Source organism: Penicillium cinerascens (assembly GCF_028974065.1).
Source record: "Penicillium cinerascens strain IBT 15544 chromosome Unknown scaffold_4_segment0_segment1, whole genome shotgun sequence".
Lineage (NCBI taxonomy): Eukaryota > Fungi > Ascomycota > Eurotiomycetes > Eurotiales > Aspergillaceae > Penicillium > Penicillium cinerascens.
Genome location: NW_026695298.1, coordinates 4196603 through 4209337, shown reverse-complemented (window position 1 = coordinate 4209337; position 12735 = coordinate 4196603). Strand labels below are relative to the sequence as shown.

The 12735-nt window shown below is 51.9% G+C and overlaps 5 protein-coding genes across 5 annotated transcripts; 3 read left to right on the top strand and 2 right to left on the bottom strand.

Annotated features, from left to right (window-relative positions):
• Window positions 1–330: 330 nt before the first annotated feature.
• Window positions 331–2544, top strand: N7498_010725 (glutamate cysteine ligase; the record flags this gene model as incomplete). The annotated part of the gene is made up of 7 exons (XM_058457781.1): window positions 331–365; window positions 415–472; window positions 687–787; window positions 845–970; window positions 1017–1269; window positions 1329–1574; window positions 1630–2544. 7 exons carry the CDS (start codon window positions 331–333, stop codon window positions 2542–2544), a joined length of 1734 nt encoding a protein of 577 aa, XP_058304680.1.
• A 457-nt stretch (window positions 2545–3001) lies between these two features.
• N7498_010724 (uncharacterized protein) lies at window positions 3002–4324 on the bottom strand (the record flags this gene model as incomplete). Its single annotated transcript, XM_058457780.1, has 1 exon — window positions 3002–4324. One exon carries the CDS (start codon window positions 4322–4324, stop codon window positions 3002–3004), a length of 1323 nt encoding a protein of 440 aa, XP_058304679.1.
• A 2669-nt stretch (window positions 4325–6993) lies between these two features.
• Window positions 6994–8535, bottom strand: met2 (homoserine O-acetyltransferase; the record flags this gene model as incomplete). The annotated part of the gene is made up of 2 exons (XM_058457779.1): window positions 6994–8444; window positions 8496–8535. The coding sequence occupies 2 exons, from the start codon at window positions 8533–8535 to the stop codon at window positions 6994–6996; spliced, it is 1491 nt and encodes a 496-aa protein (XP_058304678.1).
• Window positions 8536–8743: 208 nt separating this feature from the next.
• Window positions 8744–9310, top strand: N7498_010722 (60S ribosomal protein eL30; the record flags this gene model as incomplete). Its single annotated transcript, XM_058457778.1, has 3 exons — window positions 8744–8835; window positions 8891–9045; window positions 9218–9310. Exons 1-3 carry the CDS (start codon window positions 8769–8771, stop codon window positions 9308–9310), a joined length of 315 nt encoding a protein of 104 aa, XP_058304677.1. The 5' UTR covers window positions 8744–8768.
• A 575-nt stretch (window positions 9311–9885) lies between these two features.
• Window positions 9886–12393, top strand: aguA (alpha-glucuronidase; the record flags this gene model as incomplete). Its single annotated transcript, XM_058457777.1, has 1 exon — window positions 9886–12393. The coding sequence occupies one exon, from the start codon at window positions 9886–9888 to the stop codon at window positions 12391–12393; it is 2508 nt and encodes an 835-aa protein (XP_058304676.1).
• Window positions 12394–12735: the final 342 nt, after the last annotated feature.

The window sequence follows — 12735 nt, the reverse complement described above, 5'->3', positions numbered from 1 at the left end:
TAGGGACTATAGATACGAAGCCCAGAGTATCTCAAGGCTACGTCATTCCAAATGGCATGAGAAGCTTACATTCCTACTGCTCCAGTGAACGGGGGCAATCAAGTAGCCACTGCATATCTCGAGGCAATGCAATCTCAGCCGGCCACGCATGTATTCGTTCTCGTATATCGCCAAGGAATATGACATATGACATCACGCTTTGCACCCTGCATCTCAAGTTCCACGGCAAGAGCAGACGCAAGGCACATTATAAAGGTCTAGAGCAGTATAAACTCCCCATGAATGAAGGGTAATCAGACACAGTATTTGTTTTCTCATTCATCCGCAAAGATGGGGGCCTCTATAGATGACGACGAAAAAACTTAGTATGAATCCCTTCCCATGGCCTTCATGCCCTAAGCTAACGTTGGACAGTCTTACCTGGAAGGAATCGCAGCCGTTCCTCCAGAGTGTTCGAAATTTGGCTTTCGAGGTAAAGATTTCCGAGTAGAGGCTTCGCGCTGATAAGCTTCTATTATGCATTGATTGCGCCGTAGCTGATCCATGTTATACATTCTAGCAACTCAGATCGCTGTGGCAGAAGTACAAGGATTTGGATAATTCCCCGCCTTTTTGGGGGGATGAGGTAGACTCTCCTATCAGAAGCTATTCTGCATCATCTCCTCGAGTGCTCTAATCCATCCTAGGTCGAACATACTTTGGTGTCATTTGACCATAAAGAACAAAAGGTCAGCCTGGGCCTTCAACAGCATTATGTTCTGGAGAAATGGAATGAACATCGAAAGCAGTGAGCTTGACCCACCACTACAGCCCAAGTCCATGATAATCAGCTCACCTTTGGTAGAATGGGCCGACAGGAATTTGAACTTCACCCGGAAGGTATGCGGTACATGGTGGAAACGGTAGCCGCTCCTCCTCTTGGGCCCGGTCTCTCTGGGGCTCTCCATATTGAACACAAATTGGCGGAGAGGTAAGGTTCTTGGAGCATCACGCTTTCCAAATATTAATCTTCACAGGCGAAGGAATATCCAGAGCTTGCTAGGACCCGAAGACGCCATTCTCACTTTAGCGGGATTCCCACGCTTCGGCGCAGCCGAATCATTCAAAACTCTCGATGCCCTGACCATCGAAAAGCCTTTACACGGGGACATGGACCTCGCACTGAGCGGATACAAGCGATGGAAATGCCTCGGCGAAAACATCAAGGCGAGACGGGAGCGTGATTTTGACGCCGCACTACCAGTGTTTCAAGATAGGTTTACCGAACTTGTAAGTGGAGCGTTGGAAGCATTGAAAAGCACACGATCAATCGGCTAACCATATCGCAGGATGAAGTGGTCTTGGATAAATTCGGATATGCGCCGGGGGTGTGTGCACTGCAAGTAACATTTCAAGCGAAGAACATCGACGAAGCATGTCAGCTCCATGACCAGTTGTCTATTCTTGGCCCACTGATGATGGCGTTGACAGCTGCTACGCCGGCCTACCAGGGATTCCTGGTGGATACTGATACGCGGTGGAATTCGTATCGCCATATGGCGGACGAACGAAGCCCAGCCGAGGTCTTGAAGATGGTATGTTGACTTCGAGTTTGAATGAGTTACGATGTTAATGGTTTCATCTCGGTAGGAGACATGGGAACAGCATGAGATTGATGCAAGTCTCCGCGCCTGCACTAGTCCTATCTATCTGAGCAGAGACGTCGATGAAAAGTACCAATCCTACCTCCCAACTCCCTCGGACATTCAGGAAAAGCTCCAAAAAGAAGGAATGAACAAGAATCTCGCATCTCATTTCGCTCGCTTCCTGCAATACGACCCTTTGCTTCTGGAAGCAGATCACCTGGAAGCCCTCGGCCCGGACGATACATACCATTTGAGAACACTATACAATTCCCTATGGCCCCATGTGCGGGTGAAACTCCCACTCGATGAAAACGCGGGATGGCGAGTCGAATTCCGGCCGATGGAGGTGCAATTGACCGATTTCGAAACTGCAGCTTTTATTGTTTTCATGGTGGTTTTGCGCCATGCGATGGAACATTTCCACGTGAACCTCTACGTTCCCATGAAGCTGGTGGTTGAGAATATGCAGCGTGCCATGAACCGCAACGCGGTTCTTCATGAGCAATTCTGGTTCCGCACTGGGGACTGGACTTTTGACGAGCCATCGAACAGCGACTCGACCAAAGTCACAATCCAGCAGCTTTCTCTCAAGGAGATTTTCTGTGGCTCGAGCAACCGCTGCCGGGACGAATGCTGTGCGAATTGCAGGAACAGATTCCCCGGCTTCATACCACTCATCAACGCGTATCTTGATAGCGGTCCCGTTTCCGACGCGGAAAAATCACTCTTCATGCCGTACATCCAGTTCGTTAGCAAAAGGGCTTCGGGTCAGTTGTGGACTGATGCACGATGGATGCGACATATGATCCAGTCTCACCCGTCCTATCGGAACGACAGCGTGGTGACACCCGAGATCTGCTACAAGCTTTGTTGCCAGATCAAGGATCTGCCGAAATGGAAGCATCCCCAGCTTTTCTGATCTGGAGCATGTTTCATATTTGGCAGTCCTTGGCTTCAGGATGGGTGTTGGTTTGGTTCACGAAAAGATGGATGCAAGCTGGCTAGTGAAATACGGGACATCATCTGAGACACAACCATACGATCAGTATCAATAATCCCTTTCACAATTTGAATAGACTTTATTGGATGACAATAGAAACAAGACCCTCGTGCCATCCCCTCAATATTATGCATGCAAGGGACCAACTCTGCCTCGGGCCGGGTCCCACCAACTATAAGATGCATGTTTCACAACGTGAGACATCAACGCAATCCTAACTTCAATTATCTACCGGGAGTATCAGACTATTGAAAAAGAAATTAAATAAACGTTGCACAGTGGATGTATAGCTCAAATGGGGTATATACAATAAAATCTATGTAAGACAAGAGAAAAGGGAACGATCGACATGGTATCATAAGTGTTTTGGGAATCATCACGCAGCAGCCACCATAGGCCTATCCATCCTCCTGTTTCGGAAGGACTCCTGGTCCTTCCGTCGTTTGCCTAGCCCAGCTAGCCTCTTGAATAGCTGCGATGCCCGCTTGCGTTTATGGCGAGGTTGAGCATTTGCATCTGGGGTGACGACTAGCGAATAAAAGTTTTGGGCGTTGTATGCTTGCGCTGAATGGACGTCCCGCGAATCGTTGTCGAAAGAGAAGTCTCGCTCTTCGTCAAACGAGAGACTGCGCACGGAAAGACCGCCGTGAAGACTCGAGCCACGGCTCCCGCGCACCTTATATGATAACTCACGCGGGCCGAATCTCTTTTTTGATGGTAACTGGCGCGTACTGTAGAACCGGCGCGGGCCTGGACCGGAGAGAGGGGCTGGTGTGAAGCCAACGTGTTCGGCGCTTTGAGACGGGCTAGAAGCGTCGTAAAGACGTTTTATGTCATCACTAGCCCGGAGCCATGTCATTCCCTCTACGCCGAGGGAGGATTCCGGTTCTGAAAAAAGCTCGTCGGAAAGCGGGATATCCTTGGCGATTTCGTGCGACCACAATGCATTTGGTTGCGGGGGACTGTAGGGGAACATGTCGATGCTGGAAGCACGGGAGCGAGACCGGGAGCGCAGCGAAGTGACATCGGTAGCAACACTCCGTCCACGCTGGCGACCTCTTTTACAGTGCTCTTCAGGTGGAGTCCTTCGTCCGTAGAATCTCCCAGCTCCAGCTGAAGCACCGGTCCCCGATAGGCTGTTTCGGCCGGGTTGGCCACAGCGTCCTGAAGACTGGCCGCTGAACGCAACGCCCGAGTCATGCATCGGCTTGCATGCGGTGAACTCATTTTCCGTTGCCCCGTGAGGCAAAACTAGGCTCATTTGGTCTAGGGAGTTAAGGTGCGTTTCAGATAAAGCTTGGACCATGCTTCCACTGCCAGTGTTAGGACGTAGCTCCGTGTCGAAGGCCTGCAATATCGATAATTCTTGCTCGACGTCGTGGGCAAGCATTGTGCAGGCGTGGGTAATCTCGTCTTCTAGATCTTCTTCGATCTCCTGTCGGCTGATGAATGGTGAAACAGGACGGAAATATCCCGGCTCGTCGGTGAAATCGTAGTGTCGACTGGGGTCTGTGTTGTGCCACGCAATCTCGGTAGAGTTGGACGAGACGGGGGTCGTGGAGGAGCGAGGGCGGCTGTTGGGCGTGCTTGTAGCTCCGGACGAATTCATGGTTGAAGCGCGGTGTCGTCGCTGGCTACCGCGAGTGAAGGTGAAGCGCTGGCGCATCTTGGTAGCTTTTTCAGAAAGTTTGCGCTCCATCGTCGTCGAGAGGAGCGCGGTGTTTGTTGATGGCGGGGCGCGTGTAGATGGCGGGTTTGTTTACGGATTTTCGACGAAGTCAATCCGTTGAAAGCGGTGGCAGGAGCTTTGCAGTAGAACCGAGATACTTTGTAGTCTTCAAGAGTATGCAAAAGAAGTGACGTGCCAACGCCGGCTATGCGCTGCAAATCTAAGAATAGGACGAATGTTGTGGCGAAGAGATTCAACACCAAATCGAGAAGCGCTTTCTCCAGAGCAACGGAGCAAGGTAGAGCAGATCCCTGGCTTTCTGATGTCAACCCAGACGTTGCATTCAAAAAAAGCCAATGTGTTGGCCGTGCGACGGGTTGGTATGCGGGGGGCAAACGAGGGATGTGTAGCGGAACGCAGATCGAAGGACGCAACGAACGCTTAGAACGCTTTTATCTGAGTCAAATGGTAGAAAGAGGAGATGGCGACTTTTTCAAGGGTCAGCCTCATGACCGGTGCCCGGGGCCCAGAGCCCAGATTTAGCGGCGGGTGGAGCGAGGGGAAAGTAGGGACGATAAAGAAGGGCGCTAAGCCGTCGGGGCTCATCATAGGTGCAATTCACTAAGCTTGCAGAAGCCAGAGTGGAGTCCATTGCAGGCCCGAGGTTGCCATGGGTTGTATTAGGGCTGGGCCAGGATGGGGCTGAATGGGGCCGGGATAGCGAGGATAACGAGGATATCAACATATCAAACCGGACTCCAGGACGCGGCTCCCTCCACAACGCGCACACTGGAGTGATGGCCGGCACCCGATGCGGTTCAAGATCATCGAACAAAGCACCGCAGACAAGTCTAGACTCTGCTAGTATCGGATTCACCTCCGCTTCGAACGGCCCCCTTTTTGGATGAAGCTAGCTACTTGCTGGGCCCGTGCTGGGGCTGTGTTAGCTTCTTGCCTCTCGTGCGATAAAGAATCACTCAGTCGCACATGGGAACTGCGGCCGTGACCTGTTGCCCTCCTTCCAAGCGATCGCCGAGAGGATCCACACATCCCCGACGCTAGCGACGCCTGACTCAGAGCAAGGGTCACCGGGTGATGGGGTACCGTGGTGGTTTAATTTGCTTCTTATATTAAGACGAGGTTTCTGGTGCGGGCACTGAGGCCCAGGCCCACTCGCAACGGTCCAACGGACCGCCCTCGAAATCATCACACAAATCAGGTAAATCTCTAATGGGTATACTTGGTCAAAGCGGCGATAGCTGCATGAACGGCGGAGCGAATCGGTTACTCACACCCCCTCGACCCCGCCTTACGTTAGAACCCGGTTTTAGGCCCGAGCCAGTATTTTAACGAGCTGGGGCAAGTTGACTCATCGATCGAGGGTGACATGAGATCGCCTAGCAAAGGTTTCGAAATAGTCAGGCGTCTAGGAAGTTACCGGGAAAGGAGAAATCAAAATAAATAATTATTTGGGATACTGCGACGGCTACGGCATCGTGGCAGCCCCGAAAGAACAATTCGGTAGTCAGTTTGCTCAATCTTGTCGCTGACCTCGGTACGGTCCTCATATCAACTGGCTCGTGTTTCTCTTTTTCGCCCCTTTTATGCCTTTGATCACGGATTCGGAACACGGCTTTTTAATTTTATTTCATACCACTCATCCCAGCAAGTCTCCTTTGTATATGGATCGTCGTACGGAGAAGGACAAAGATAGAAAATGTGACCGAGCCTAATAAACCGAGTCTATCTCCATCATGTCGGCTGCTCCTGCTTCTGTAACTAATGAAAACCCACTTCGAGGGATTCACTCGCATAAAACTATGCCCCGTTCTTCTCCTATGGTCCCTGGCATCAGCTAATAGACAAACCCCTGTAGCTGCCCGGTCCGTGGGTACGCCACAATCAAAACAGAGACTCGTCAAACCACCAACGGCCCCGTCTCCGTCTTTCAGCTGCGGGTGTAAATCTTACACATCGTATATTTCCGCCCTTTAGATAGTAGCTTTCTGTATAGGACATGCCCAATACGCTGCCAAGACCGGGGGCCAGCGCCACGAACACGCCACGGGTCAGTGCAAATGTAACCAGCTGCTGACATCCCATCCCACCTTGGCGCGAAGAAGGCCTTAAGATACTCGGGATTAGATGGCAAAGATACATATCACCGTCTCGCCATCTTTCAATCCCATTCCGGCTAAGATAATAATCTATGGTTTTACGAAAATGCACAGATGTGATCGGAAGAGATTATACAGCCCAATGTCTATTTTTGATGTTCAAAATGTAAAAGCGACACGCTGTCGCAGCACGATACCTAAGCAATTCGCCAGGTTTCGGCTTCATGAAATGACCCATCAACCCCCGGAGTGAGATTTCTCCTGGAAAAAAGTGACCCAGAGGGTGGGTCTGATGGAGAGCAGTTGGATGCTTCTTGTGCAGTCATCTCGACATGGATAAGGCCCTGTGAGATTCGAGAGAGGCAGTTGGATGCTCATCTCCCTGACTAGCGAAACGGATAAAAGAACGGCAACCTCTACTTCCCCCGGTGCGCCATGGGCCGCCATCAGGACGCGGGCCCACGCCGGAATCTACTATTTCAGAAGAGACACGGCTGGGTGGGATTCCACGTCTGAGACGGGGGGCATGGGGTGGCTGCAGAACGATCTGCGCCAAAGTGCACTGATGTGATGGCATGGAGTTTACCACGCGGTAATGTCCTCCACCTCTGCCTCACCGAAGGTGCTGCTCTTCGTCAACTTGTTGACACTGGCCAAAGCGGCGGCGCCCTCGGCACCAGAGTGGGCCATGATGTCGGGCAGAACCTCGTGGAAGAACTCCACGATGTGGCGGTTGACCTGCTCAAACTGCAGAAGGAAAGCGTCGTGGCCCTCGGGGCTATCAATGCGCTTAAGTCGCGAGTCGGGAATACCGGCAGCAATCTCCTCCTGTTCGGCGAAGGTGAAGAGACCATCCGACTCAATCCCCAGAACGAGAGCGGGCTGCTCCACCCGAGATAGGGCTTCGTGGACAGGGTCCTCCGCGTCCTGGTTGACACGGTGACGGGACACGTCGTGAGTGTCGAGCTTACGGGTCATGGCAATGTAGCAATTGGCGTCAAATCGATTAACAAACTTTTCTCCCTGGTACCGAAGGTACGACTGAGCCGAGAAGTAGGTCGGCGGACGCGGACGACCAGTAAGATTAGTCTTGGCGGGGGTCGGGGCCGACAAAATCTTGGTGCCAGAGAACTGCGGGTCCATGTATTGAACTTCCGTCTGCGGGGCGGGAGTGGGGGAGTTTTGTCGACTCTCGGAGCGGGACGAGAGACCACCGCGGTGGCCATCGTTGTGGATGGCCCAATGCTCGTTGGGAGGCGTGGGCAGCTTCTCGGTGCCGTTGATGTTTTGCCGCTTGGTTGGGTCTGGCACATTTCGGCCAAAGCGCGACTCGAACGAGTTGCGGCTGCGGTAAGTGAGCAGCGCCGACATACGGGCTGCTCCGAGACCGGTGGATGGCGGATCGTCGAAGGGATAGTATCCGTCATCATACTTGGGGTCACTGTAGATGCTCTGTCTCTGTGCCTCACCCCAGCTAATGCACCAGGCGGAGTGGCGAGCGGAGGTCGCGATTGGCACGATGGCACGCACATAGTCCTTTCCAAAGAAGGCATACTCGAGGGTGAGCATACCACCCATAGAGCCGCCGACCACTGCGGCGATCTGCTTGACGCCGAGATCGTCCAGGACAATCTTATGAATGTTCACGTCGTCACGAACAGTGGTGAGAGGGAACTCAGGACCATAGTAGCCATTTTCAGGCTTACCACCCTTATAAGTGACCGCACTCGCACTGCCGTACGGGCTACCCAGACTGTTCAGGCAGACCACGAAAAACCGCGACACGTCGAAGGCTTGACCGGGACCGCCCATGAGAGGGCCCCACCAATCTGCGACATCGGCGCTGCCACTCAGGGCATGACAGATCACCAGGACGTTATCACCCTTGGGGGAAAGGACACCCCGAGTAGTATAGGCAACGGGGACATTGTACAGCGTATCCCCGGACTCGAGGGTGAAGGAGGGAATGACTGCAATTGATTGATCCTCAATCAAGCGGGCGTAAGGGTTCTCCGGCTGCGATTCGACTCTCTCTACGGGATTTAGTAGCCGTCTAGGACAATTGGGGCAGGGTATAGACTGACGGAGTCGCGCAGTGGGAGCACTGCTCTGGTCGGAAGCCATTCTTGAATGGAGATGAAGGTTAAAGGGAACAAGAAGGGAAGAGAAAGGAGAAGAAATATCCCTCCGGTCCCGCTAAATGAGTCAGGGTCCCCGCGATACCCGGTTTGCCAATCAGCGGGCGGGCGGTCAGCCCACACTGTGGCGTGATTTTTCCACATCCGAAATTTCTTGATTCTTCTTCACACTCGACTTCATTTCCTTGTTAACAAAATTATTCACTCCATACCGTCACAATGGCCAAGACCAAGTCCGGAGACAACATCTCTTCCCGCCTTGCCCTCGTCATGAAGTCTGGCAAGGGTTAGTCTCGCTTCAATTCGCAATTACAATCGATCAAACCGCTAATTCCCTTCAGTCACCATGGGTAACAAGTCGACCATGAAGACTCTTCGGTCCGGCAAGGCCAAGCTCGTCCTCATCTCCGCCAACTGCCCTCCTCTGCGCAAGTCCGAGCTGGAGTACTACGCCATGCTCGCCAAGACTCCTGTGCACCACTTCAATGGCAACAACGTACGTCAACCTTACCCAAGCCGACTCTCGCTATGTGAGATGTCGCAGCTGCAAGCCAGCTTTGCTACTCGGAGAAGAAGGGGGAATGTCCACTTCGGAGAGTGAAGTTGCTCAGCGATGGGATCTCCTAATAAAGAGATCCCGGAGAGCGAATCAACTAATACTTGTATAGATTGAACTTGGCACCGCCTGCGGTAAACTATTCCGCTGCTCCGTCATGGCCATCCTGGATGCCGGTGACTCCGACATTCTCAGCCAGGAGTAAACGTATTATACCCAGCCTTGGTTTTGAAAGGATTCCCATGACTGTTCAGTACATACCCTACTGCAATACATGGAAATTGATGATTTATGACTTCTTGGATCTTGCTGCCCGATAATACCAAATCAGGGGCTAGGGACGTTTGGGTGAAAACAAAGATGATAGCCCGCCCTGGAAAAAGGCGTTCTTTAGAAAAAGCATACAAATCACGCAATTATTCTTACAAAAAACTATGTCATCATTTCTCTCCTTAGTACTCACGCAACTCCCCACAAGACGATCCATGAACCCCCACGCCCGGTGTGTGCGGGGCAGTTGGGGGAAGTTGGAGGAAGTTGGGGGAAGTTGGGGGAGCCACCTCGCCCTCCGCATCGCGATTAGTTCCAGCACCTATAGCCTGAACTCTTGGGGAAACCCTCGGTTAAGACTAAGCTTCTTGACAGGTTTAGCCTGAACATCCCGGGAAAGGCGTCATTCTAGCATCTGCCGATCGTTCAATGCTCCCGCACGAATCGGTATAAGAAGCTCCGAGATACATTGACAAGGGATGGTGGTCCGATCTGTTTTTCACCTTCACCATGCGAGCTTTCTTTCTCCTCGCGTCTTTAGGCTTTGTTGCCGCAGAGAATGGCTTGGACGGTTGGCTGCGATATGCACCATTACCGTGTACTACCCAATGCCATTCGAAGGTCCCTGCCAACATTGTCGTCCTCAATGCAACCGAAACAAGCCCCATATACGTTGCGGGGACAGAGCTGCAAACAGGATTGAAAAGCATCTGTGGTTCTCACGCCGAACTTATTCACGGCCAATGCAAGGCGTCCTCGTCCGTCGTCGTCGGTACCATCGAGCAGTATCGCAAAACGTGCGGAAATTTGAGTGAAATCCCTGAACTCGAAGAGGATGGGTTCTGGCTTAGCACCAAGGGTAATGATGTCCAAATCCTCGGATCCAATGATAGAGGCGCTCTCTATGGTGCCTTTGAATACCTGTCGATGCTGGCACAAGGAAACTTCTCCGAAGTTGCATATGCCACGAGCCCATCCGCCCCGATTCGATGGGTCAATCAGTGGGATAACCTGGACGGAAGCATCGAACGAGGCTATGGTGGTCCATCGATCTTCTTCAAGAATGGAACCGTCGTCGAAGATCTGACCCGCGTCAAGCAGTATGGGCGTCTTCTGGCTTCCATTCGAATCAACGCAGTGGTTGTCAACAATGTAAATGCAAATGCCAGTCTTCTGTCGTCTGAAAATCTCAAGGGCCTTGGTCGAATCGCCGATGCCTTCCGACCATACGGGGTGAAGGTAGGGATCTCACTCAACTTTGCATCCCCTGAAACTTTCGGTGGCCTTGACACCTACGATCCTCTGAATTCTTCCGTTATCAAGTGGTGGTCAAACATTACGGATCAGCTCTATCAGAATGTTCCTGATATGGCTGGCTATCTTGTCAAGGGAGACTCCGAAGGTCAGCCGGGTCCTGAGATTTATAATCGCACCCTGGCTCAAGGCGCAAATCTTTTCGCCAAGGCATTGCAGCCGTACGGAGGCATCGTTATGTTCCGTGCCTTTGTTTACAACCAGCTCAACGAGTCAGACTGGAAAGCGGATCGCGCCAAGGCGGCAGTCGATTTCTTCAAGCCCCTGGACGGAGAGTTTGAAGAAAACGTGGTCATCCAGATTAAATATGGTCCCATTGACTTCCAGGTTCGCGAGCCAACCTCGCCTCTGTTTGCAAACTTGCTCAATACAAACACTGCTATCGAGCTGGAAGTGACACAGGAGTACCTTGGACAACAATCTCACCTTGTGTATCTTCCCCCTCTTTGGAAGACCGTCTTGGATTTTGATCTTCGGGTCGACCACAAGCCTTCCTTGGTTCGTGATATTGTGACGGGCAAACGCTTCAACCGGAAGCTAGGTGGATCTGCCGCTGTCGTGAATGTCGGCACCAATACCACTTGGCTGGGCAGCTACCTGTCCATGTCCAATCTCTATGCATACGGCCGTCTGGCATGGAACCCAGCCGACGACCCTGAAGCCATGGTACAAGACTGGATCCAACTGACATTCGGTCTTGATCCCACCGTACTCAAGACTTTGACGCGAATGTCCATGGAATCTTGGCCCGCTTACTTAAACTATAGCGGCAACTTGGGCATTCAGACACTGACCGATATCTTGTACACTCACTACGGCCCCAACCCTGCCACTCAGGACAATAACGGATGGGGTCAGTGGACCCGTGCAGACCATACGACAGTCGGGATGGATCGTACGATCTCCAACGGAACTGGATACTCCGGCCAATACCCGGAGGAGATTGCAGCCATGTACGAAAACATTGATACCACACCGGATAACCTCTGCCTCTGGTTCCATCACGTCAACTGGACTCACCATCTCCACTCCGGAAAGACTGTCATTCAGCATTTCTACGACGCGCACTACAGCGGTGCCGACACGGCACAAAGCTTCTTCACACAGTGGGAATCCCTAAAAGGCAAGGTTGACGAAGAACGATACAACCACGTGCGCCATCGTCTCGACTACCAGACCGGTCACTCGATCGTCTGGCGTGATGCAATCTCCAACTTTTACTATAATATGACCAGCATTCCCGACGACTCTAAACGCGTCAGCCACTACCCATGGCGTATTGAGGCCGAGGATATGGCACTAGACGGATACAAGACCTACACGGTCAGTCCTTTCGAGGCAGCCTCCCGCTCCGTGGCCATTGTTACTGTTAGTAATAACACCGTGGGTACGGCTACGACCAAGGTCGACTTTCCCTCGGGAACCTATGACCTTGCTGTCAATTACTTTGATCTCTACGGGGGTCAGTCCCATTGGCAGATCTACTTGAATGATCGCCAGATTGGCGAATGGATTGGAAATAGCGAGGATGTTCTCAGCCACACGCCTTCTATTTATTTGGACGGTCACTCTGCCATACGCATCAAGTTCCGTGGAGTCACGGTCAAGAAGGGCGATATGTTGAAAATTGTTGGTAAGCCTGACGGGGTTGAACCGGCTCCGGTGGACTATGTTTCTTTCCTTCCGCATGGGGTCGTGGATTAGCGTCAATTCTATCTAGCATATGCAGCCGGGCCTTGGTACATACTACAAAAGGACCTAAACACTTTATACTCTTAGTCCAGACGGGCTTGTAAACCTCCTATATATCTCTCTAAAAGTTTTTCAAGGCACCTTTTGATTCATTCTTCCCAATCTCTTTCTAAACGTATCTTTGAATACGCCCGGACAGATAGTCAAGACCTAATTAGGCCTACTTACAAGATCTCCCTGGTCCGGCATTAGGCAGATTTCTTAGCACTCATTGCATTCACAATTAAACGAGAGACCCCTAGTGTTTAACAAGGAAAACATCGGGGCTTGGAACTTTCGCTTAGCAAACCTCCT